The sequence below is a fragment of the Drosophila subpulchrella genome, chromosome 3L (assembly GCF_014743375.2).
Source record: "Drosophila subpulchrella strain 33 F10 #4 breed RU33 chromosome 3L, RU_Dsub_v1.1 Primary Assembly, whole genome shotgun sequence".
Taxonomy (NCBI): domain Eukaryota; kingdom Metazoa; phylum Arthropoda; class Insecta; order Diptera; family Drosophilidae; genus Drosophila; species Drosophila subpulchrella.
The window spans coordinates 21,658,968-21,686,234 of NC_050612.1; the positions used below are offsets into that span (position 1 = coordinate 21,658,968).

General features: G+C 42.1%; 2 protein-coding genes across 2 annotated transcripts; one reads left to right on the plus strand and one right to left on the minus strand.

Annotated features, from left to right (window-relative positions):
* Positions 1–1,385: 1,385 nt before the first annotated feature.
* On the minus strand, positions 1,386–26,984 carry LOC119553831 (fringe glycosyltransferase). The gene is made up of 7 exons (XM_037864464.1): positions 26,659–26,984; positions 20,307–20,711; positions 12,494–12,542; positions 11,289–11,391; positions 3,223–3,361; positions 2,202–2,376; positions 1,386–2,143 (listed from the first exon to the last, which is right to left on the minus strand). Exons 1-7 carry the CDS (start codon positions 26,788–26,790, stop codon positions 1,908–1,910), a joined length of 1,239 nt encoding a protein of 412 aa, XP_037720392.1. The 5' UTR covers positions 26,791–26,984; the 3' UTR covers positions 1,386–1,907.
* LOC119553832 lies at positions 3,343–4,708 on the plus strand. Its single transcript, XM_037864465.1, has one exon. The coding sequence runs from the start codon at positions 3,459–3,461 to the stop codon at positions 4,599–4,601; it is 1,143 nt and encodes a 380-aa protein (XP_037720393.1). The 5' UTR covers positions 3,343–3,458; the 3' UTR covers positions 4,602–4,708.
* Positions 26,985–27,267: the final 283 nt, after the last annotated feature.

Genomic DNA, 27,267 nt, shown 5'->3' on the forward strand with positions numbered 1-27,267 from the left:
AGAAGTGATGAATGAAAATCCAAAGAAAACAAAAAATAAACCAAAAAAAAATGCGTGTGCCATAAAACTAAAATTGGGAGGATGGAGAATTCGGGTCTGAGAGTTTCCAGACTGAAGTTCATTAAATTCTGAAATCCGTAAAATATGCAAAGGCGTGCCCGAGCAAAGCAGATTATCAGGGGGCAACTGCTTCAAACTGACTTTTAATATATGATAATTAATTCATTATCGATGCTGGGACTGCAGACGGCCCAGACGGGCAGCCCGACAGCGCTGACAAGGATTTCACTTGCAATTAAAACGAACAAGGCACCAAAGTTGCAGTTTCAGTTCCAGATCCAGCCCGAGCCGAGCTCCTTGTTCTCCTGGCAGACAGGCAGGCAGCTTTCATTCATTAAAGCGCGCCCCAAACTGAGCCCCGACATGGACTAAAAACTGATTATCTGCATATAAGCCAACTAAAAACTGGATACAGCCACTGGGGGCCTTCATCGGCGAAAAGGCAGCGGAAAAAAATAATTGCCCAGAACTGTTTAACATATCACGAGAGTTCCTGGGACGAAGGGGTGGAAGCTGCCGTCGAGTGAGTCTTTTATAAAAATTCGCAACATGTCATTGGAGTGGAGATGCCGAGATGCCGTATCGTGAGGCACCCTCAACTCCGTCCGACGGAGAGCACATTGTCTCGGCTCAGGACATGGACATGGACATCGTCGGGCATCGACGTGGACATGTCAATGTCTATCTTTTTGCCTCTGGCTCGCTCGCTGTCCTGTCGCCGTACCGTCTCTGATCCATATCACCAGAAAGTTAACGCTTTAGCGGCTTAAACATGGCTTTTAGCGTTAATTAACAACGAATTTTCGCAAAAAATGCAAAATGCGCAGAGCAACAGGAAGCAGAGGCTGAACAGCAAGTAGACAGAATGTTCGGTGACACGAAACCGATAAGCCGGCCAACCGCAGCAAACATCGATGGGCCAACAAGTCGAAAACATCGAAGTTCAAGGACCCTCGAGGCAGATTTGCATTTCCAAATGCTGTCTGCCATGCATGGTATTTTTTTTCGCATTTTAAATGGCCAACATTATTCATGTGAAGGGGATTTAAGAACCATTATACGCCAATTGTATGCCAGTTAATTTGCCACTTTATTGATCCAGTTTAAGTCCCTTCGAATGTTTGGCTCAATTTAATTGGACTTATGTGAAATTATTGCTTCCACTATAGTTTGTGTGCGGTCAGCTGCACTTGGTGGTGGCACTTCATTAACTATTAACATTGAGAAGCGCAGAGAAGGGCACTGTTAACTTCACTTCTGCACATTTCTAATAATAGTTATAAGGAGAATCTCACATTGCTAAAGAAAACAGCTCACAAAATCAATTTAATAAAATATTCAGTTTTTATTCAAGCAAACTAAAAATTAACAAAATGGTTTAAACATTCCTTAGTTAGTTAGATCTACTATTTACACGCATATTGCTAGTTTAGGCCAATATTAGACTGCATTACAGTATTACACAGCAGAGGGTCAAGCGGTCTCTCTGAAGCTAAGATAACTTAAACGTAGACTAGACCATTAAATTAACTATGCACTAAGTCGATTGGAAGAATCCGTGTAACGCTATAGGGAAGCACTTGGAAGTGTGTTGGAATTGCAAGACCTAAAGCTAAAGTATAACTTATACCATTAGGAAGCTCATCTGTCCAGCTGGAAGCTGCTCAATATATTGTATATATACAAAGAACCTTTCTCGTTGCTCGTATACCATAAACTTAAACTTAGATCACAGTGGCGAGATTTGTTTTTGACGCCTGCCCCATCGGTTCACAACCGATCCAGCGCAGACGTACGCCTGCAACAGCCTATTGGGATCCTGGGATCCTTGATCACCCAGTTCCAGTTCATCTGGGCGGGCAGAAGCTGAAGTAGGGGAAGAGCTGGCAGTGCAGGGAGTAGAAACGCTTGGGATCGGTCTTGAGATCGAACCCATCCACCTTGATCACGTTCCATTGGTTCTTCATGTGGGCATAGCTGAAGGACACCTGGTCCTGGAACGTATCCTGGCGAATGAACTCCATGGGCTCCAAATGCGAGTGGAAGTTGTCCACCACTGTTAGTGGGACTTTCAAAAGGTGCTCTGTGAAGAGTGGTATATATAGGTTCAGGGTCTTTTACCGTCTCCAGGTTAAACTCACCTATTATAAAACCCATTGTGACATCATCCGGAAAACGTATCTTGTCGCCGATGCTGATAAACTTGCCGCCACCTGCTATGGGCAGCATTTTTAAAGTCAGGGCCCGGCTAAGACAGAAGCCAGCGCCGCCAGTGGCGAACCAGAAGGTTATCTTCTTGTTGGTTGTCGTGTTCTTCTGCGGGTCCAAAATAAGAGAGGAGAAGAAAAGAGGCAAGATTAACGGAAGAACTGGCTTATGAATGGGTCCCTTGCCAACAACCCAAAGAGGATGGCTGGACCAAAGGATAAACTCAAATAAATATCCATTTTTTTTCGGACTCATTTCTGGTTTTTGGCAATGGCCCAGAGAAAATTGACTCGAAATTAAAAAAGAAGAGCCCAGGCTAAGCGAAAACCCGAAACGTGGCTTGATTAATTGACCATGTAAATGGACATGTGCGAGTTGGAAACTTAATACATGGGTCTGGCCAAAGCGTAAGCCGAGACTTGACAGGATCTTTCGCCCGCAAATGAAGCGTAAAGTTTGGGGTTTTTTAATTATGCACGCTGTTGCGATCAGACTTGGATTGGTGTGCCAGTTATTGAATGGGTTTGGCTCCGTGGTCTACCTGGCTGCCATCCCTGGCTAAGCTAAGCTCAGATAAAACTATGGCCTGCACATTCATTACGGGATCAGCTGGCGATATTTCAAATGGCTTGGCTTGCTTTTGGACTGGACTGGAAAACGGGTTCAAATTCGAACTCAAACTGGGACTCGGATTCAGGCTGCTGCTGCTTTTGCTTGTGCTATTGCTATTGCTTTTGCCGCGCCAGATCATATCGGTTATTAATGATAGCTTGCGCTGGCAGCTGGAAGCCAAATGGCGGCATAGACAAATGGCCATGGTGGCCACATAAATAACGGCCACGGCTCTGGCTTTTGGGCCGGGCCAGTAGTAGATGGAGAAAGGCGATCGCAGGCTGGCTTGTAATTACGAACTATATAGGAAAATATGCAGAAATAACTGGCATTTGCACTTACGCTGTCCAAGTGGATCTCCAGCGGCGACGAGATGCTCGGCTTGCCCAGATACCAATCCACACTGGGACTGTACTCGTCCAGCAGTTTCACCAACCTGGGCACATTGACATAGTTGTCATCGTCAAAGTGACAAAACCACCTGGAAAACACAAATAAATCCACATTAGAACACACAGATCAAACTAAAGTTGTAAAGTTATATATATTCTAAAATATTTTTAAACTATTAAACCACTATGCCTGCTCACTTGGACTTGACCCTGGAGGAGATGTCCAGGATTGCCCTGGGTGTTCCCGAACTGACCCATGTAAACGTGGCTGTCCTTCATAGCCTTCTGAATGTCCTGCTCAAGAAGCTCAACTGCCAGAATGATGTGGTCAGGATCAGTGGCTTTGAGGGCAAGTGCATGGAGCGAATCCTCGAGCAGTCCAAGATCTCACCTCTACCCTTCGATGTGGAGGCAGTGGTGCCCATTTCCGAGCAACTGGACAAGGTTAACGAGTTGGAGCAACGCATCAAGCAGTTGGAATGTAAGCTAGAGTGCCACTTCCAGCAGATTCGCGTTTGCAACAAGGCCAAGGACAAGAAGTACAAAATCCACCAGGCCGAACAGTATGCCTCTCCGTGCGAGGATCTTTGCACCGTTTGCGATGAGGACAACAAGATTGCCTGCAGTCTTCTCGCCAACATGGACTTTATGAAGAAACTTATGCGCCGCATAGCCACTCCAATCCTAAATCAAATGGAGGAGGTCAGCAATAAGCTTGAAAGATTCTACATCACTCTACAGAATTTCCTCAAGCAAACCGAGGATCTCTTCAAGCGCTTGGAAATAGTCAAACAATGTGTGGTGGAGATCGAAAACCTAAGGTCTCTTGTCCAGGAATACAATCTAACTTTTCTGGGCACCATGGAGGAACTTCAGGATATGCTGGACAGCAAGCTGGACAAAGTCCATATGCCGGCTCTGAAGAAGTATATACGGGATCGTTTTGATGATATTGATCGCCGTTTGAGATTGATTGAGGATAAGGATGCCTGTCCCCGAGCTGCTGGCTTTATCAATAATGGATTGTGCTGCCTATCCTGTAATAATCCCAATGTGGGTGTCGATGTTGGTCCTCAGACAATGGGCGTTTTCCCCGATGCCCCGGTCAGGAATATGCCCCTTTTGCCCACCGGTACACCCGGCAATTGCCAAAAGACCGTGGTCTGCCGATCCGTTGAGAAGGAACCCACTTTGATGGTGCGGGTTAACAATCTAGATCTGAAAGTCCTCTCCCATCGACTTAATCGTCCTTCCAAGGGCAAAGTCTGCAAATTGCCCGAAGCCAATGACGCCATCTATGGCGTTCGCAGTTCCTGTGTTTCTGGTTAGTTACTAGTCAGTAGTGCCAACTGCTAGTCCCGATCCAAATCGATTCGTTTAAGCAATAAAGCATATATACATGTGTGTGCGGCCCCCCTCTCAAGGCTGTTTCCGTTAAGCCGCATAAAAAGTGCACTAATTTAGATTGCAATTACCGGGTTGGAGGTACATATGGGTATATATATAGACCCCGATAAAGATCTCAAGTCAAGTCTGCGACTGCAGCTGCAGTTTTTATAGTGACAAACGATCAGCCATATCCGGTAGCCCACGGTGGACTAATGATGGCATTAAGCGGCAGCTGAAAGCTCCGCGGGTGGGGTTTGGGTGCAGTTCCCAGTTCTCCCTGTTCGTCCACGGGGATTCCCGGCCTTTGGGGAGATATTGTGTTCCGAATGGGGGGCTCGATAAAGAGAAATTTGCAAGTCATACTCTACAGAACTCTGGGTCTATGTTTATCTTAATCAGCAGCTTGTTTAAACTAAACATTTTTGTTCAAGTTGTGAACATCTATCTGAGAGATATTATCTATTTAGTCAAGCTTTTAGGTAAGTGATTATCCAGTAAGACACAAATCCGTTAAGATATCTTAACGCATAAAATCTGATAAGTTTTATTAATGATTTTACAAAAATATGACTGGTATATATAATGAATTGGTAGAGCTTAGATTTGATATATTAAAACTGTTTAATACTTTTATTTCAATTATGTTTAGCCAAAGAGTATCTTTGACTTCGACTAGCCAAGCACCTTTCTTGGCTCTTCGCGACTTTCGTTGAGCTCGTAAGTATTCAATAAAATCGAATCGAATCTTGGAGGATTGGCTTGTCTTGTCTTTGCTTGTCGCTGCGTCTGTTGGGTAATTTAATATAATTTTTATTGCATAAGCCTCGAATGGTTGGTGGTAAGAGGGGCAAGGTGGAGTGTGTGTGTGCTGCTCAGATTGTGGATGCTACTCCTAAAGCCTGGCATTCATAAATTGCCTGCCTGGATGATGTTGCTGCTGTTGTCTACGACTTTGGCTTTTGCTGCTGTTGTGGCTGCCACATGCGATACCTGTGCGAAAAGGCCGCGACTCCCCAGTTTAACTCCCTCTATATAACCCTCCTATATGTATCTATCTTTCCCTAACTCCAACTACCAGCCTTTGGTTGCTTCGTGACGCATAAAAATGCGCGTTTAATTTGCTTAATTATGCACAGAGCATAACCCTGTTCCCCCTCTTTGAAAACTTAAATCGTAGGCAGCTGCTTTCCCTCTTCGTTTTCCAAATTGAAATCTATACGCTAGTTTATGTTCGTTGTCGTTTAATTAACGCACCACCCCTCTTTGATTTCTTTGGCATTTATGAAAATGTTTTCATTCGGCGGTTCTTTCGATTCGGGTTATCGATTCGGGGATCGCTGATGGTGGCTTTCCTCAGTTTCTCCGCTTCGAAAATTGTTTGTTTGCTTTGGGTTTGCCGGTTTTCTGTTTCTTTGTTTATCTGTGCATCGGATTGCACTACAAAGCACTCGGGAAAATAAGTCAAACATGTCCATTAGTTTTCAGACAGACAAAATAAATTATAATTTAATACTTCAAAGAAGAAAGTTTACCAGAATATTATCTGTTTAAATGGTATGCAATATTTCATATATTTTTTAAGGTCGTAATTGAGTAAGCATTAACAAAATATATAAGGTAGGAATGTATTGGTAGCATAAGTAAGATAGGAATATAATGTAGTATTTAAATTTTAAACAAACGATTTGTGTTATTCAATTCATCCATACTTCATATATATTTTTTAAGGTCTTAGTTTTTCTTTAATATATCTAGAAAATCTACAAATTTCTCCCTGTGCATGCGAGTGTGTGGCCGTTGGCCGAGAAAAATTGAAATGCGAAACGAGTGCAAACTTTAGTTTATTTCCATAGCCGTTTTTCCAATTATTCGCGCTGCTGCAGCAGCTGCTGTTGCCATACAGCTATATCTTTAACCCATGTTGTTGGTGGTGCTGCTGCTGATGTGGGCAGATTTCGATCAGTTCGCCAGCTGGGCTCTTTCTTCGAGCCCCGCCCCGACCCACACTTAACCCCCTTTCACCCACTAAAAAAAAAAAAACAGGAATAAAAAAAACTAAAAAATCGCTGGCGGGGCGTTGGCGGCTGCGTCGTCATTCCACATTGCAGGCGAAATGAGTTTATGTCTGGAGCCACAATAAAAAATGATTGACGGGGCACTTCAAGTCGGCCAAAGGAGATATATCTGGAGTTGCAGGCGTTTCAAGACCGGGGCTTAATAGATTTCGCATTAAGAGCGGCAGGCAACTTAGTAACGAACGAACAGGCCGCGCTAAAAGTATTTTGACAGCCGGCCAAAGATAAGCGATCGCCAAAAACCTCGACAGACGACGATGACGAACTGATTTCATTCGGTTTGGGGTTTCGGTTTTGTTTCTGGTTGTGGCACCGGTGTTGTTTTTCCATTCCTTTCGGAATGAGACAAGCCAGGCTCTCCTGCAATTAGCAATAAGTCAGCTGTCATCTGCCCGAGCAGCAGAAAGTATCTCGGGTCTCCGGATCTCCAGTCTCGAGTCTCGAGTTTCGCGGATTGATACAAATCAATGTGTCATTATGTCCGTGGGGGCAGACATACAAGATATTTACATTAAGCGGCAGTCCGACCACTTAAATCAACCAAAATGTTTGCCTCATTAACAGACTGCATCGAGAGCTGAAAGGGAAATTAATCTTCCCACTTCGAATGCAGTCGTTCGATGCTTTCCATTTGGAGTGCACCGGAAAAAATCTGATTTTTGACTGGATATAATCTTTATGAATCTTTTTAAGGCTTTTAAATACGAAACTGAAAGCAAATTTTAGACAATATACGAACATTTAGAGTTTGAACCTATTGTAATGTGTAGGAATTCTAAGATCGACTAACAATGTCAAAATTGTTTTGATCATTAAGAAAAAAGATACAATATTTGAAGAACAGCAAAAAGGGTTTGATTATTGATTGATTTTTAAATGCAATATTTATTTAAAATTAAACTATACAGAATTTTATTTTTTAAATGGTAACTAATTTTTTTAAATCATTTTTTTATAATTTTTTGCTGTGCACCCGAATGAGTCAGAAATCAACGAGGCTGTGCGCCTGCGCATTTACAAAAGCATTTCTCTTGGGCGGCTGGTCAAACAATTGAAACGCATTTGTCAACTGGCGTCGTCCGCGGTTGACAAAGCAAATCATTAATTCTGAGACACTGTATCTGTATCTTTGTATTCGCATCTGTATCTTGTGGATGCGCGCACTTGAGCCCGCAAATTGAAGGCAATTGCCGGCGATTATGCGAATTTCTGTGGGTGTGCTGTTGTGTTGGTGTGTTGGCGAGAGGCGCTAATTGAAATGTAGAGCAAAGCAAATCCACTCGACTTCCCGGATGTGGAGTAGCAATTGCATTTCCTAGTCCAACTCCAGTATGCATATATGTATATATATGTACTGTTGCAATTGCAATTGCAGTGAAATTGCCTGTTTCCGCTGCCACAATTCCGACAAAGATTTGATTTTTTTGTCGTTTTTATTACATGCGGCGACAATGTCAACAAATGCATGTTGTTCTCCCTTTCACCATCGAATCAATTGAATAATTGGGATTGTTGTGGTGCTGCCACAAGTGGCAAATAAATGAAATTGATGCGTTTCTAAGCGGCAAGTGGGGAAGAGTGGTCCCCTAAAGGAAAAACTGTCAGCTTCACACGCATCTCTTTACTCTCTCTATAAATAGCTGCCCCTGGCCGCAAAAAACCGTGGAAAAGAGGGAAAATTTTCTCACACATCGAGCTGCAAGCATCTGGCTTTCCACACATGCATGTAGTATGCCTTGCCACATAGGGTGGCTCCTCCACTCCAGTCAAGAAAGTGCATTAGCCACATCAAACCACGATTAAAAGTGTCGCAGCCATAGATGGATGTACGAAGTAAATGCGGTTCGAGTTCGAGTGCGAGCTGCTCTATTATTTTATGGCTCAATGTGGGATTAACCCCAAGTCGGTTTCGGTGCCCTGGGAAATTTCCTTGATGAACCGTATCGAAAACCGGGCGAACCATATTCCCACGCACCCACAGACTGTAAAGTAACATGCAGCCGTATTAACATCATCATCGGCAAGGTCTTGATTGATGCCCCCCCCCCCAAAGCAATCCAACATAACCCATCCTTCGGCACCATTTCTCTTGCCCCATTTACATTTTATGCTGTGAATATTACGCATATTACGTGTTGTAATTACACCGAGGGTCTTGGTTTTTGGGGTCTCCCCGAAAAGGAGAGGCGCTCTTATTATGTCAAAATGTTGATTACGAAACGTGCTCGGTCGAGAGAGTATCCGTGCGATGCGAAACCTCGGATTGCAATCAGATAAGTGGCCGTTTATACAATTGCCTGACAAGTTTCGCCAGCTACATTAGGTGTGGCCTCTCAAAAGGCACACACCCAAATCAAAACGAACACACAGAGGAGATAAATTAGAACTTGAAACGAATAAATCGGTAGAGATTAGGCCAGGCAGCTGGGCGAATGGAATTTAGAGTCGAAAAAAACACACAAAACTAATTAATAAAGAGCCCAGTTTTTTTTTTTGGCCCTAAGCCAAAGGCAAATGTCGCGCACAGTGGGGCACATCGAACCTTTGGCGCCTCCGTGGCCTGGAATTTCCACACATACACGTTCATAATTGATGATTTTATTTTTTTGTGGGAGTTCCAATGGAGTCTTGAGTGACGGGGCAGGTCATCGCCTAGTTGTCAGTTCGTCTATCTCTCTCTATGACTTGCAGTTGCTATTGTGGCTGCTGTAATTTTAATTAAATTGCACTAATTGTTTGGTATTATAATGGATACCCAACACCGACAAGCAACAGCAACAGCAGCAGCAGCAGCAGCAGCAACTGCAATTAGCCATTCAAGGCGAGCGAAAGGCGTTTCCCCAGCCACCGCACAGTGGGGCGAATAAGTCATGTTTTATGGCAAATAAATTCACATAAAACGCAATTAAAAGAACTGCCTGGATTTGCATTTAATAGTGCTACTTTTGCCCGGGACGCCCCACGGTTGCCGAAACCAATTGCGAGCAACATGTTGCTGCCGTGCGTAAGAGTCGTTCGGCAGCAACAGCAGCAGCAACATTCGGTTGTAAAAAGCATGGGGGCAGCAAAGGCAGCAAAGCAAAAGCAGCAAAGCAGCGTGGCATAATTGCCAGTTCGAATGCACGTTAATTAACCTCTTTTTCATGTTGTGCCCGGGTTTTCTTTTGGCCAGGGACTTCGATGTTGCTGGCTGCCTGCCGGGTCTTAAACGCTGCCAATCAGCCAGAAGGATGCCCGGCCAGTTTCCTGTGCCACCTGATACCATTTCATATCTCTTGTACTCTCATTTTTGCCTTTTTCCATGCCGCAATGGACCCACCACCAGCAGCAGCAAACATAAACAGCAGCAACAACTGCCTCATCTTGCTCATAACTGCACATTTTCATTGCTGGCCATTTATTTTGTTTCAACAATTTGTTGTAGTGCCTGTTGCCGTGGCTATTGATTGCATGCTCCGCGCTCCCATAATGACAGTTTCAAGTTCTAAGCCAAAACGGCAAGTCAACTTAAGATGAAAGCCAGCTAGCCATCCAGCCAGCCAGCCAGCCATCTAGCCAACCCATCTCGTCTCGTCATCCTCATCATCTGAAGTCCAAGCATGTCCAAGTTGTTCTAGATTTCTTGAGGTTGTTGCTGCTGCTTTGGCTGCTCCTCGGTGTAATTACAAATAAGAAGGGAAAAAAACAACTATAAGAAATAAAAGAGGAGAAGAATTTCTAGGCTGCTCCTTTGGGCGCTAGTTGAAGTGTCTTTTCTGGTCTGCTCCTTTTTTTTCCATTTTTTTTTCTCTCCTGCGGTTGCTGGACAAGTTTTGAGTGGATGTTGCTGTTGCTGGTGCGTCTTAATTGCGCAAATTAGAACGCATGGCAGCTGCAGCACAAGAACTGGGAAACGAGAGCCCAGCACCGAGAACTGGGTGTTTGTATTGCCCATGGATAGAATGATGGGCTTCTCCTGCGGTCGCTTATTAAAAGCATTAAAGTCTATTATTACGGCCAGCAACTGCGAGACCACAAGGAGTCATTGCTCTCCTTCTCAAGTTGTTAAGCATCGAAATGCATCGAACCCGCAGCATTAAGCCCTGTAAATATGACAACATTTTAGGGTTCCACTGGAGGAGATGGGGATGATGTTGCTGCTGCTGCTGCTGTTGCTGCTGCAACGTGCAACCTGACCTCTTAACTCCCCAGCTAATGCCATAATTCTGCATGAAATTGAAGCTCAGCACACGTATGGATAACCAATCAAGGGGAAATTACAAAGTTGAGACTTATATCTTATGGATTAGTTATGGTGAACAATGTGGATGTGCCAAAATCGTATTGCTTTTATAAACATGTATAATTATGTCGATAAAGCAAATGATTTTTAGCTTTTTGCGCTACTAATATAATAATAATACTTTGGTAAACTGGCCTAATTAGTAAGAGTTACCTATCAACTTAATATTCAAAGGTATATTAACACTTATTGTTTTAACTATTGAGTAATGTTAGATTGATAATGAAAATTGCAATATTAGATTTATGTTTTTTAGAAGTTTCTACTCACTTTTTGCCGCTCTCCAGGAAGACATCCAATTCGGCGGACATTTTGCAGCATAGCGCCTTGCGAAAATGTCCCTGCGAGCATTTCGTATTGATGAGATGGCCCTCTGAAAAGAAGCCAGATGGGAAGAGAGGCGAGGTGAAAAGACTGATAAAGATTGGTAATTAAGCGGGCCAACAAGAAACAGAAGGAGCCGTTGGCCAAGGGGCCCACTTCTATGTTAATTAACTAAAAGGCCAGGCTTCGCAGCTCGAGAACGAACAGTAGCTTGTTAGTCGAGAATGCCGCTCATATCCAGCGGATACATTTTGTATCGTTTGACAGCCGCCGCCGCCGCCGCAGATAAAGATGCCAGTGAAAAAAGCAGAAAACAAGAAAAAAAACACACAAAAAAAAAGGATAAAAAGCAAAAAGCAGAGCAACGCACAAAAACTTTTGCGCCTTAATTGGATGAAAATTGTTGAAATATTTAAACACAAGACAACGGCGACTGGAACTTATCCTTTGTCCAGCCCAGCTTTTGCACATAACTCAAAATCCCCGAGCGTGTTTAGCCGAATCCTTTTGGCCTAATCAAAATACCAAAGGAGTCTGTGTGCGTGTGTTTGTCTGTGAAACTTGAGATCGTCTTGGGGTTTTGGGTTCTGTGCTCTGGGCTCTCGGCTCTTCATTCTTTATTCTTGGTTCCCTGTCCGCTGGAGTATGCAAAAATGAAATACAATTTTTCTGAAGCGAAATTGAAATTTGAACTTTTTTTAATTAAACCCCAAGAAAATCGAAGCGCAGCCCGAGCTGCAATTCAATTAAAATGCGGGTGAGTGATGAAGCTTCCTCACTCGCTCTGGCCCCTCTATGTGGTATATGGAATTTATGAACTTTAATCGGTTTTCGGATGGTCCAGACAGTGGCCAATATTAGGCGGTGCTGGGGGCGTGGCACTTGGCTGATGTGAAACTAAATTGAGAACGGGGCTAACGAAGGCAACGAGATGAAAGGCCAGGGATCGGGTTTTGGGGTTTTTGGGTTCCGCATAGGGATCCGCATCGGGATCGAAAGGTAAGAGGTCGGCGTTTTGCGTTTGGTCAGGTATAAAAGGCTGTTCTTCCTTTGTGATAAATTCGTTTTTCTTTCCCCGCTTGGAAATATAATTTTTGGTCAAAGGCGATCAGGGAGAAGGGCTTAAATAACTAATGGCTTCCTCTACTCACTTGTCTTCTCCTGGTAGTAGTGATCATCCGTGTCCGTGAAGAACCAGGTCTGCAAATAATAAAACAAAAGAAAATAAATGTTAGTCGATCGATATTTGCATAATTGTGGTTCATGTAAATTACAAGAAATCGTAGCATGGGAAACTTTGGAGAGCCTACTACTCTTCAGACGGCATAATTATTCAAACACAAAAAAAAACGCGTTCGGTCAGCAGCTTACAAGAAAGCGTCCAGCAATCAGATAAGAAAATTCCCACACACCCTGTGTCTGTGTCTTCAAAAGCGGTTCAAGAAATAACTCAAGCAAAAAGGCCCCCAGGAGAAGCGTCTTTTTTATGCATCGCTGACTGCGGTAGGGTTCTAAATTCTCAGGAGGTGAGTGTATTTCCCGCTCATTAGTGGCTTTCACCAACCACCACCAAGTCGCATAATCTATTTCGCGAAAGCTCCCAACTATTTTTTCTTGGCCCTAATAAATTTGTTAGTCGAACAACTCAATTGGCTGGTGGGTTTTTTCCCTTAATAACTTTTTGCCTTTGTCGTTGCCTTTGTGTCAAATCAGGCGAAAATCGTTTTAAGGCTTTGACAACTACACGAACAGCTATAGCTGTAGCTATGGCCTATGTTGTTGTTAGCCATGTTGCTGTTGGCCATGTTGCTGTCGTCGTTTCGTTTGGGAAGTAAGAGGTACGGCAACAACTTGGGCAAACAATACGCCCGCTCCACAAGCGTTTTGAGCAACGACTTGTAACAGTTAGAAAGTCAACGTTTGCCAGTTTGCCAGTTCGCCTCCAGTTGGAGTTCTTTATCCACAACATTGGAAAAGGCACACTCACACACATATCAGCAACTACTCCAGTACTCCAGTATACCAGCAGCAACACCAAACCCAGTCGTCTGTTGAATTTTCATGGATTTTTACCAGATTTTCCGTTTTTTTTTTTTTGCTTTCAGTCTGCTTTTTCCACTTTTTTCTTTGAAGAGTCGTCGGGATGGTTCCCCGCTTTGGGGCGAAAAATGTTAACACCATGTTGCCGGCTTGTTGTTGCTGGTGTGCTCCTATTGTTGCTGGTGTTGCTGGTGTTGCTTGTGCTGCAGATGCTGCTGCTGCAGTTGCAGTCCGCACTTGACTAGCTTTTAATTTATGTGACTGTTCCAACTGTTGACAAACAGCATTACAACGTGTTTCGCAAATTTATGGCGAAACTTGGCCGCTCTGATGGAAGTGTCCCATAAATAGAGTTCTTTAGAACGCCAAGTTAATTGAAAGCAGCGATTGGAAATGCGAGACTGGAAAAATCAGGGAGTAAGAGTCTCTCTGGGCCAAGGAATTGTGTGAAGAGATGGTTGACTATCAATGGTTGAACAACAAAATCGGAAGATGATAGGATGAACACCAAAAAAAATCATATTCAATTGCTCTACAATCAGGGAATATTCAAGTAATTAATTTACTTGATATAAATTGAAAGCTGTTCCTATAAAATAAGAGTTTCTAAAGGTCCACCGATTTTCAATTAGATTTTTTAAGGACCAATCAACTTGCCAAAATCAATGAAAAATTCATTTGAAGTATTTTTATTTATATCATTTAATATTGATAAAGATGTTCCCATAAAATTGCACTTCCTTAAGTTTAATCGATTTCTGATCACAGTTTGATAGAGGAACCTACCTCCCTAAAATCGAATAAAATCCCCTCACAGGATTTAAAGTTCATAAATTTTGGCCAACACTTGGTGGCAGAAATCTGTTCAGTTTCTGCTGGATTTTCATGGCGTGGCATGCACTCAATTGGAACGAAGCGATTGCCACAACAATTCGTTATGTTTTCGGCGCCCAAGAGGGAAAAAGCCAACCGTTAAAAAGGCGGCCCAGGAAAAGCACAAGCCAAACACCAGCTGGCCAAGTCGACAGCCAACTTGGCCAACATGGAAAAAGCCGCAACAAGCAATGCATTTTCAATGGCGTCTGCGTCTGCAGCTCTAAACTGCAGCTGCGGGCCAAAGGCAACTGTGGCCAACCATTTGGACAAACCATTGAAGCATTTCTGGCCGCTAGCTGTTGGCCTCTTGTTGTTGTTGTTTTCCCCTTACCAATGTGCTTTGTTTTTCTTTGGTCGCGCTAAAATTTAATGCCCACCCTTGCACAAAGAAACCCCCTCCCCCAGTCCCCCATCCCCATTCGAAATCCCCACCTGGAAAAGCACGTGGGGTGCGGTCAGCTAGCCGCGCATTTTGTCTGCGGTTGCAGCTGGCCTTCCATCTAGACCAGGCCCAAACTAAACAACTCCACAGCTCTGCACTCCGAATACCTGAAAAAAAACCGAAGCCAAACACCATGGCTCTGTTGTCTGCATTTTTCTGCACTGGCCTGGCCCAAAAAGAAAAGTGGCCAAAATTATTATCTATGAGCAGGGGGCGTGGACAATGGATATGCTTTCCCAAAATTGTCCAGTGCAGCTCGAAGACCAAGTGAAAGTTGCGCCAAAATGAATAGTCTCAGGATGTGACTAATTTCGTCAAGACTTCCAATAAAGTTGCCGCTAGTTGGGGAGGAAAATGGTTTTATTGATCGACTTTGGCAAGTTGGCCGTTACCGAACTAATAAAAAACCTATCAAGTTTAGATGGCGAAATTTTTAACGGTATTTATTTTACCAATTCGCGCGATTGGGGTTATAAAAAAAAAGATACAATGTGATTTTTTTTCGGTTGTAAGATTTTAGTACTCCTTAAAATTTCATGAGTCTACTTACTATTCATTAAACTTATTATTACCATACATCAGATGTATTGATACTATTGAAGCACCTAAGATGATTTCACGTATAATCCGAAATCCCATAATAACGGATTATGAATTGGTAAATGACATTGGTTTTGGTGAACTCGATAATACTTTATCTTGAACCTAAAGACTCAATAAACCTCAAAACTAATTTATTTTGATTTCCAAAAAAAAAGAAATCACTTTAAAAACCATAAATTATTCTCCAAGAAGTCATACCCTTCGTAGACCTAAGTGCTTCCCATAACTATAGGCTCATCAACATCAGCCAACGCACACGCATCGCTCAATTCAGGAAGCGACCACAAGTTCTGGGCGTTTCGCATTTTGCGTAATCTTCTCCAGCTACAAAACCACAAAGGCTGAGATTTTAATTATGGGTTTTTCGGGTTTTCTTTCTGGGATCGGGCTCTGACCCTCCCTTCGAAGCACCTGCTTACCCCGGGCCTTGAAATCTGAAGAGTAAGCCCCTTGGGCAACCGAGGCACAAAAGTGTTAAACGCTCTGAAGAGAACCAGAAACAGAAACAGGCAAATGAATCAATTACGTGATTTGTTGTGAGTCAAAGCAACTCTCTGAAATCGAATAGAGGAGGTATTCAGAGAGGTATTCCACTCAGCATTCAATTAATGCGATGGCAAAGTGATTAAGAGCCAATCAACCGGGACATTCTGAAATCGAATTCTGTGCTGTTTCTGTGGATAAACAGAACAGGCCATCCACTATACATATGTGTATACAAAAGCATGTGGATTCAGATATGTTCACAACGCAAATATGAACTGACAACGAGAACCATTAAAAAGGAAGTTGCATGCGGGCTTTTGAGGGTTAAAAAGTGGGACGGGATGGGTAGGTTGGACATCTGACGAAATTGTGTCGCCGCCAGCGGAGGAAAAAGCAGCAACAATTGAAATTCCAATTTATTGCGAATTGAATTCAATTGAAGAGCATTGAGAGCAGAACTCAAACAGAGCAAAGGCCCCCGCAAAAGTTCAGGCACGGGCTGTTACTATACGATAAATTCTGAATGGATATGAATGCGCTTTATGTGCAGTTGGGTTCAAAAAAAAAAACACTAAGGAAATTATGAGAAAAATACTAAGAGACAACTTAGTTTTTAGGAAAAAGGAAAAGGAAAAACTTGATTTATTTTAGAATTTTTGACTAAATCTATAAAAAATTTAAAATTATATACTAGAAAAATAATCTAACCCTAAGAAAAATTGTTTTTCAGTTATAGTATATTAAATTTACGTAGTTTTTTTAAATGTAGAACAATACTTATGAGCCTAAATTGTAATCATATAATCATTTCTACTCATTTTTTTTACCCTTTCTTAAATTTTTTTAATCACTTCCACAATTTTGTACCGCACTGTATTGGGCAAGTACTATATAGACATCTGCTCGTTTTATATTCTATCTTGTGCGTTGGCGGCACACTTTCGGTACCGACTATTGTCATTAATTGGCCTCTAATTGGCATTGCATGCTCATAGACATGAATCCGAATCCGAGCCGGGGGAAAAGGCAAATCAAAGCGGGGCAGCTAAAAAGCTGAAAAGCTCAACAACTTGAACAACGAGATCGGTCCAAGTGCGGATGGCAGGTCCGTTTCCTTATTTATGAGCAGCTGACGCAACCAGATATTATGGTACTATGTAGTATAGCACATACAGTGGGCCGCTTTAGTGATTCATCATGGGGCTCTGGACGGGAATGGCTGTCAACGTCCAAGAACTGGGAACCCAGAGAACCCTGTGATTCAACCGTGCTCAAGCCCAAAGCAGCGATATTAAAGCGCAAAAATGCCAGCAAAGGAGCCGAGTTAATGAGATTTAAGCCGCAACTGTGGGACATGGCGCGTTATGAATTTAATAGCCACAACTGGGGACTTGCGACACCAAAAACGAAAAAAAAAAAAACAAAAAATCAGCACCGAATGGTCTAACAGAGTTTTACGACATTGTTTTTCCAGGGAGCCAAGTTGACCAAGTACATGTGAGCCTAATAAAATGCGAAGAGAGCTTTCAAAAAAACCGGGTTTTTCTCCAGAACCAACGTGAATAAAAACCGAAACTGCTTAACTGGTTCCATTCCATGCGAATCAATCAAACAATAAGTCAGGCCGAACCGAAACTCCTGAAGCTTCATTAAAACTAAATAGTAAATCAAGACAAGCAAATCGAGACAATGACAACCACCCACAGGAACACTCCGTGGACAAGATGTCACTCTGTGTTTGCTGATCTATTCAGAGGATTCAGAGATTCAAAGATCCAGAGATCCAGTGCTGACATTTGACATACGTCCGCTGGCCCAACAAATGAGGCAGAGTCTTTGGATTGCCACTGTTTGGCTGGAAAAGTGCATGCAAATCGGGCTGCTTTGGAAAAACAGAAGGAAAAACAAAAAAAAAACTGGTAGCCAAAGCCAGGCGGTCCAGGTCGAGGCAAAAGTCAGTGGCAGGCCTGCCAGTCGGCAGTTCGCCGGAAAATATCCAAGTGGAAATAAAAACGAAAATGCAAAGCGATTTCCCCCTGTCTAAGCCGCAACGGGCATTCAATCAAAGTCGAGCTGCAGCTACGGCTCTCCGGTTTTGGCCAAAACTGTTTACAGTAATTTATGCTCATTTGTAAGCATGAAAAATTTGAATCATTCATCAAACGACCGACAAACAAGGAGTGGATGGGGGCACACGGATTGTCAAGTACCAGATCTCTTGATCTGAAAAAGTACAAAGCAGCCGGGGTTCGAGTGGTATATTGACCTTCAAAAGTTCGGTTTAAATACTTTTGTCTAGGCTTTTCCAAGAGACTTTGTATATTACTATTTTAGATTGTTTCTAATTGGTTTTCAATTCGATTCACGCCAAATATTTATCACCTTTAAATGGTTCTATCAAAGGCTTTTAAATAATTTTATAGAATCATATTCCATCTTATTAAGACACCTGTATATTTTCAGTTGATCTTGAATACATGAAATACCAGAATTACAGATGATTTTTAATCTATTTACTTAAAAAAATATGTTTGATTTTAAAGTATTTATAAAGAATATCCATTTAGGATTATTAATGATGGAAAGTTACTTAAATAAAGTCGTACACAATCCAAACAACCTGCCATCGAATGCCTGTCCAAAATCCTCTGTAATACTTGCTCCCCTGGGTTTCTAAATTTGTTAATTTACCCAATTGCAGCCATTTTTGTACTCCCAACGACGAAGAAGAAGAAGAATACCCACATCTTGAGATCCCCATTCCGAGGCATCCGAAAAAAACAAGCTCAGCATCGATTCAACATCGGGTTTAGCCAAGTCAGGCATTTTGCCCTTTTATGGGCGCTGTCTTGACAACAACAAACAAAACATTAATCAACAGCAACAATAACAATAGCAGCAACAACCCGTCAACAGCAACATCAACAACAACAACAGCACCACAAGCAACAACCAACAATTACAACAAATTGTTTTCAAACGATGCTGAGCAGCCAATCAAATCGAACGCAACTTTTGAGTTGTTGCCTGTCGCTGCTCCACATTGCTGTTAACCACACAGCAAATGACGTGCAACAACATGAGCCACAGATTTTTCATCAAAATAATTGGCCAAAAGCAGAGGAAAATCTTGAGGAAAAGCGGGCGATATGTTGCTGTTGCAGCTGTGAAATGTTGCAAGTGCTACAGGAGCAACTTTAGTTGCTGGCTGGCATGTTGCCGGTTAAATGTTGTTCGAACGTTTAGTTTGAAAATTCTGTCGATAACGAAAACCGATTTCAGTTCAAAAAAAAGCACGCCCCTACTAACTTTGTTTTTTTAAGTACACTAATAAAAAGAAACATAGCAAAGTCAAGGATTTTATATTTAAATGAAATCTTAAATCTTCAATTTAACAATTATAGTTAGTTTTAAGATCTATAAATTTGAATGAAATATGAAATTATTGTTTTTAGTGACGTAAAATATTTAAAGTAAATATCCCTAATTTGAAAATTAATATTTTCTATCTAGGTTAAAATATTTTTAACTTAAATCACATTTATAATGTTTGGTATTGAACTTAAGTTCTTGAATTACGCCAAATATTTAATAGATGCTTTTAAATTCAATATGCAGATATTTATTTGTACTAATCCATTTTATTATCAGTGTATTTTTTAAGCCCCTTCCGTTCCTGAGGGGTTTGCAAATATGAGGGAAAAAACCTCTTTTATTTCTGTTGCTGTTGCTGATGGCAGAATGCCTGTGGAAACGTGCTCGTCAAGCATTTTTACAATTTTCCAAAAGGTACAATACCATACCATACCATACCATTCTGCCATGTTCCTTTGGGGGTTATTTATTTGTGTTTTCGGTTCGTGTTTTTGTTTTCCGACTGACTCGCCTGCAATGCCAGTCAGCAACGTCAACCGAAGGGGACGAGTGCAGTTTTGTGTAAACAATAACAAAACACATTTGTGACGCGTGATTTTGCATAAGTTGGCACTCCGTTTTCAGACGATATTGCCGTTGTGGCAGCAACACTCGAACAATGCCCACAATAAATATATCCTTTCACCACATGAAACCGCCATTGACCGAACAGAATTCGATTATATTTTTGGGTTTAGCACTTGAACAGCTTAGCAGTTTAGCACTCAATGAAATCATAAACAAAAGCGATCGTTTTTGGCTAACCAAAAAAAAACCAATGCTATTAGCCATATTCATGGCCAGTAAGCCCCAAATGAATGAAGACATTTTTATGGCCAATTAAGAGACCGCCAAAAAAAATAATCATAAATAGCCAGACATAAAATTAGCCAACGAAATCAAATCAATTCCCGGCAGCTTAAAAACTCATTATGCAAATTGGCCAAACCCCAGCCAGAGTTGCCAAAGATCTCGATCTCGATCCCTCGATTTTGGCCAACCTTTGGAGCTCACCCCACTTAGCCAATTGTCGCCCACCCACCCAGAAACGACCTGCCAGGAAATTAGCTCCGAACTAATCGCCGATCGATAGACAGACTCACCTGATCGCGGGCCAATTGGAACCAGGTCTTGATGATCAACGCCAGCCGGGTGTCGTGATAGTTCTTCGTCGTCTTCACGCTGATAAAAATGTCATCCAGTTCGGTGACCGGCGGCTGGGGCGTCGCAGTAACCGCTCTTTGGGACAGATCGTGGAGCAGCTCCCCATTGCGGCTCCTTCTGGCCAATTCCGTCAGCAGGGTGGCCGTGGGTCGCTCGCTGACCTCGATGTCGCTGAAGTTGAAGCTGCGTATGTCCTTGCGGATGATGACGGTGGTGGGGGAGGCGGCCGGAGCTCCCGCCCCCGGCTGGGTGGGCGTGGAGGACTGCACGTAGTCCTGGAGCAGCTGGTCGCGATGTGTGGTCACGGGTTCACTGGCCAGGCCATCCACCTGGCTGTGCGGCACCTGCAGAGAGAGAAATTTCGTCAGATTTCAGTTAAGTAGTCTTTAAGAAGTAATAAAAAATATTTTACGATTTTAATCTTTATCAGCCCTTACACCCAGAAAAAAATTATTCGAAACGGGATAACAAAATAGACGCGTCCAAAGATTTTGAGAAATAGTTCATGACTTTATCCTACGAAGATAAAATATTATATAAACGAAAAATGTTAAGTTGTTCTTGAATCTATAAAAATGTTCTTGAATATTGTTGTTCTTCTTCTAAGTGAAAAAATTCTTTCTAAAAAAACATTTTGTTTCATTATATTATAATAATATATTTATGTTTGATCTCATTTAAGACAGTAAGACTGACTAAATGTCAAACTATGAATTGGCTTCTTTAGATTTATTTTTTATAGGCTTGCAAAAACTTTGGTAACTCGAAGAATATATTAAAAAAATGTTAGATTTATTGAAACTAATTAAAATACTATCACTTAATTTTTAATAAACAAATAGAATCTGTACCCATTCTTAATCCTCAGACTTTGTAAATAAAATTAAAGACCAACATTTTATTTATAACATTAATTTTTTTATGTTCCAAGAAAGATCCCCATTTTTCCCAGTGTGCGCCGGAAGAAAAACAGAAAGTGGCGGGGGGTTAATGTAAATTTGTTGTGTAAATCGCACGTAGGGCAATAAAAAGATGAAGACGCCCCCGCTCTATCAGAGACACTCAACTCGAACTGGCACTGCGTACTGAGGACTGGGGACTGGAACTCCCACTCCTCGACTCAACTTCGGGCATTTTCACCTGGCAAACAAAGGCGAACTTCAATGGCAAACAACAATGGCAAACAAATGAGCGGCAGCAGGCAGAATAAACAACAGCAACACCACCATAAATGCTGAGTAAGAGCAAACAAACTGGGGATCGGGATTGGGATTGGGATTGGGTTCTGGATCGGGATTCGGGATCGGGATGGTAGGGGCAAGACCAGAACAGAAACCCACTGAGATTGCTTTGAGTCGTAGTGAACTGCTTGATTAATTTCCACTGATAACAGGTTCATTTGCTTTTGTTGTCGGCGATTCTTCAATTGCTCTTCTTCGAGATTTCCCCCAGTGCTCGTTTTAATGGCCCTCCGCGAAATTGAGGACAGGTGGGGCGTGGAGTTTCGCCCTGATCGAGGCGGCGATAAAGGTGGGAAGTTCGCTGCTCGAATGGATAATACCCCGGGTGAAAGACAGCCCAGTTCTAGCACTCTATGCAAATCGGAAAGCAACTTCCGCTATAAATCTAGCTCTGGCTTCCCCTGCTTTTCTCCCGAAAGAGATTTCTCTTTTCAGGCCCCACTGCTTTATATTGCTTCACACGATATTGTCTCGTTGATAGCGCGTCCACAAGTTGGGCTCATAGAATTTTATTGCCGCACGATCGACAGCCAAATGGTGTTCAATATAATGGCAGCTCCCTAATGAGGAAATGGCTATTGAGGGAGACGATGACAGTGGCAGGTGTAAACTGCCGATGGGAACCCGAAACCCCAAAGCCCGAAAAGCCAAAGCAATTAAAATGTTGAAATATTAATTTAATGGTGGCAGAAAAATTGCGAGTATGGGAAATCGTAGCCCAGATTGGCTTAAGAAAGATAGCATTGAAGTCGTGACTTGAGTGAGGGATTCGAGTCTTATAAAACTAGTGAAAGCCACCGAGTGGGTTATATAACGCGGAGAACGCCTCTTTCAATTAAGCGGGTTCCGTAAATTCAAGGTTTGGATTGGATTAGAATGTGAGCCAGTTTCCAATCCCCGATCCGATATGATGCAAGTGGCTTAACCGAACTACATGGTACATATGCAAATCAAGTACACGGACTACGGACTACAAAACAGCAATGCTTTGTGACACTTTTGTGGGATTTGCGAATTACTCGAACGTGATGAAACTGAACAAGCACAGATACAGATACATATAGCTACAATTGCGGATTCTGATTCAGATTCAGTTGGAGATACAGATACAAATGCGAGTCCGACACGTGTGCCCATATATGCAGGCCGCCTGCGCACTCCGTCAGATACAAGATACAAAATACATTAAAAAACTACATATACACATAAAAAAATATTTAAAATTCAAATGGATATGCTATAAATAATAGCTATAAATACTTGTAGGTTTAACAATACACACCACAAATAATTTATGCAGTCTGTAATATTGCCATATTGGGAAATATTCAATTATATTTTAAATATTTTAATATTTTAATTATCTTTTAGGAATATCAGTTATTTCTCTGTGTGTACAGCATACCAGTACCGAGCGAAAGGCGATCCAATAGATGTAAAGACGGAGCCAATCCCAAAACAAATTTAACACGGTCCGCACAATCGCCGCCCCCCCACCACGCCCACTCGAATGACTAATGCTTCATTAGCCGAGTGATTAATATGTTTATAAGCATTTCCATGTCAATTAATAACGAGCAGGCCCAAAAGAATCGGGCGGCGAGGTGCGAGTGAATGATATGAAAGGGCGCCAAATGGAATCTACCCCCGATCGACCTGTGCGAAGATTAATTGAGTTAAACTCTGGTCCCATAACGGAAAGCATAAATCAGCGAAATCGAAAATCAAAGGCATTCCCCAACCGAAAAAATGCAATCAGAACCATTCGCCTCCAGCTGGGCGAGCGGGAAAATCTTCATTAAATGCTGTTTAACAATATTATCCGTAAGATACGAATCTAAGATAAGATACACACAACAGCAGCCAGGCAGCTCGGCAACCAGGCATCCCAGGCTCAATTAAGCGACCACCAAAAGATACCCAGATACTCGTACACTCGGTTGCCCAGCTGCAGATACTCCGCTTTTATCAGGCGCCTTCTGCAGCTTAATGTCGTCAACTTTTTGGGGCTGATTACGTGAGCGGGAAGGGATTGTGCGGCCGGGAAAGGTATCTCAGCTCCAACCAGCTGCAACGAGTTGGCCATGGGAAGAGGAGAGCAGGCACCTGCTTTTGGCCTGGCCAAAAACAGGAATCACATCATCACATCACAGTATCTTTGTTTCTCTGGCTGCCTGGAAGGCTTCTTGAGGCCGCTGTTTTCCTGAAGCTGATTTGCATGCTCCTCAGCTGAAGAGTTTGTTAATGTTATTATGTATTTACCCTGCACTGGAAAAAATTACTACAAATATAAATTATATATAGGGAGTTTCACTGATCTAGTGGTACACTTCTTAAACTTATTGAAATTTTTCTGGAGTTGATTGGCTTTTTTCGTTTTCTTTGAAAATGATTTTATGTATTTTCTTTGCACAAATAATCAGTATTAAATTGTATAAACTAAATTAAAAAGTTAAAAAAATATTGAATAAGTGGGTAAGGTAAGATTTACAAATCAAACAATCCTATAATATAATAAAAACTAATGAAGTATTTTTTAATAATGTATCAAAATTCTCCCTGGATTTCTAGTCGTACTTTTCATTCCCTTGATATTTTTAGCTACTTTTAAAATCTTTTAAAATGTTGGTATATATTTTCCATATCCAAACCAATGATCTATATAAAGTGCCAAATGGTAAAAAGTGATCTATATATTTTAAATATTTTTGTTAATGTTTGTCTGTGATTCTAGTCACCAAATAAGCAAATCAATTTATACAAGTTATTTGAGTCTCTAATTCTCCCCTAGAAATCTGATTCAAATGTGCCTTCTTACTTCTCAGTGTAGCCACAAACAAACTACTCGAATCAATCAGCGATTGATGGCCATTCGGCGCGCCACTTTAAACAAATTCATAAACAACCAAATCGTTTGACGACTATTATTCATTTCGTTTATGATTTATGCGTCAGCAACACGCGACATGGCGACCTGGCGACGTGAGTTGCAAACTGGACATGGGACATGATACTGGGAACTGGGAACTTGGAACTGGGATCTGGACAGGGTGGGGTTGGACCCCCACCTAATTTCGAAATTATTGCTTTATCAGCCGAATGCCAAGCCCAGTTTAGTACGACTCTGTGTCCAGTCAACTGTTCAACAGTTCGAAGAATCGAGCCCAGTCAAGTCAACAAACAGCAATTTTTGCGCAACATTTAGGAACAGAAAAGAACAGTCATAAATAAAAAATTAAAAAAAAAGAATTAAGCAAATTGTACATGGCATGCAGTTTTTTAACTGGGACAAGTCACAGACCTCCGATGGAAGAACTTCAATTGAAAAGACCAACAACGAGCAACAGCAGTTGTCGACAGTTTTTTTTTTGTGTTATTTCTTTTTTAATCCGGCTCAGCATTTAGTAGTGCGATGTGTGTAGCACTAATTTCTGCCGAGTTTCCGGTTAGACTCCGGTGCAGAAAAATAACTGGAAGATCCACAACAGCAACATCAACAACATTGTCCGAATTAAAACAACATAAAGTTTTTAATTACACTAGAGGCAGCATGCGAAAACATTACAGAGGAAGGGCCACAAACTCACAGAAGCCCCAAAGTTGAGCAATTGAGTTGCAAATTGAGGAACCGGAAGGTGGTGAATGGGTTGGGATTACAAGGATACGTTCGAGGATGCAGGAGCTGATTCAATTATGAGCTCAGAACTCTGTTGCCAGGGGCGAAATGTGGAAGTTTGTAAAGCTAGGATTACAGATCGAAGAAAGAGAATTTAACCATCCACGCAGGCAAAGTTGAGGCACTTTTTTGTATAAAATACATATGACTATTAAAGTGGATTTAAAAAGCCACTAAAACCATTTGTACATTGTTGTTATGGGTTGTTTTAAGTTCCTCTCAAAATATCAAGACCAGTTCTAATTTCAAGAGTTCTAAAAATAGAAATCTCAGGCAAAGGTGTCCAACACTATTTAAGAATGCAATACGAGTCGTTGTAAGCCAATTCCCACGGACCTCAACTATTTGTTATCTGTGATGCGACTGACAAGATTCTCCACTGGACGAATCCGTTCGGCTCCACCTCCTTGGAATTGCCCCTCCCTCAGCCGCACGTTCGTAATATTAGCACACAATATTTTATTACACAAAAATTTATGCAAAAACCCGAAGCAAAAAAGGAGAACAATAATAAATGGGGAGAGAAGTCAGGGCTCAGAACCCTGACAGGCCCTGGAAACAGGCATCTGAAAGCTTTGGCGACGCTCTGCCGACGGCAAAAAAAAATGCAGGAAAGAGTGACTTGGGGATCGAAACTGGGTATACTCTTGTGGGTTTAACATTCCTCAAAAAGCTATATTATATATAGATATTGATTATTCTAAGGATCATCTATCATATACCATTTAATGGCAAATATCGAATTGGATTGAGTAATGATAAAACCTATAAATGTCAAGAGTATTTCAGCTGATTTTAAGAACTACTTAAATTCTAATATAGGTACTCAAGACTTCTAGATCTAACGATATCCTAACTCCTCGGAACACATTTAAGCATCGTGATAAAAACAGCCATAGAACTTTCATATACCCATGAAGATTACACTCAATATAGAGTATATCCTTTTAAGAGAGTTCTTTGCAAACATTTGGGCTCAATTATGATACCCCCTATAAGGGTATAAAAGCGCAAAAAGCCAAGAACCGAAACTGTTTTATATGCAAGGCAAGGGCGTAAAAGGTTTTTTAACGGCCAAAGCCGGACGTCGGACGCATGCGCAGCTGCAAAAGTCAAATCGCCGGCGTTGATTTATGAAAGTGCACGAATCGTCGTCGTCGATCGGATCGGAATAGGGATCGGTATAGGGATCGGAATAAGGGGGGATAATGTAAATTGTCTGGCCTTCTCTTGGCAAAACTTATGCAGATCACCAAGTACACACACGTATGACAGTTTCGCAGAGCTAACAACACCCACGCAATCGGTATGTCGCCCACTCTGAAGAACTCAGAACCCGAACTCAGAACTCAGAACTCAGAACCCAGAACTCACTTGGATCCCCGGATATCCGTAGGCGCTCTGGTAGAGCAGCAGGGTCATATAGACGACGGCGACGGCTAACATCATGGCTTGCAGGATTCGCTTGAAACGTTGCGGTAGCGAGAGCACAGTCAGGCTCATCATACGAATACGGGCCACTACGCGCACATCGAAGCCCCTCGATTCGATCACTAGGATTTCGGTATATTTCAATATTTCCCACTTTTCGGTTCTTCTCGGAAGGGGGTCTTAGTTTAGCGAACTTTTTGATATTTCGAGTTTTTGAATCTTTCAAATTCGCTTTTCAACACGCGCGCACTAACGTCTTGCTAGTTGGAAAGTTGGAAAGCAACTGATTGTGGAAGCGCGTTTTGAGTTGGCTTGGCGGCTCGGCGGCTCGGCTCTCCATTCCAGCGAAAATCGTAAACAAAACAAAAACCTGAAAAACCACTGAGCGAAGAGAGTGAGAAGGGAGGCGGTGAGAGAGAGATCGAGCGAGATAGACCTGCTCGAATTGGAAGCGTGGGCCGCTGCAACTGCAATTTTCCAATGGGAGCACACGCAGGCGCTATCATTTTGATCGCCGCTCTCTCTCTCTCTCTCTCTTTGGGGGCTCTCTCG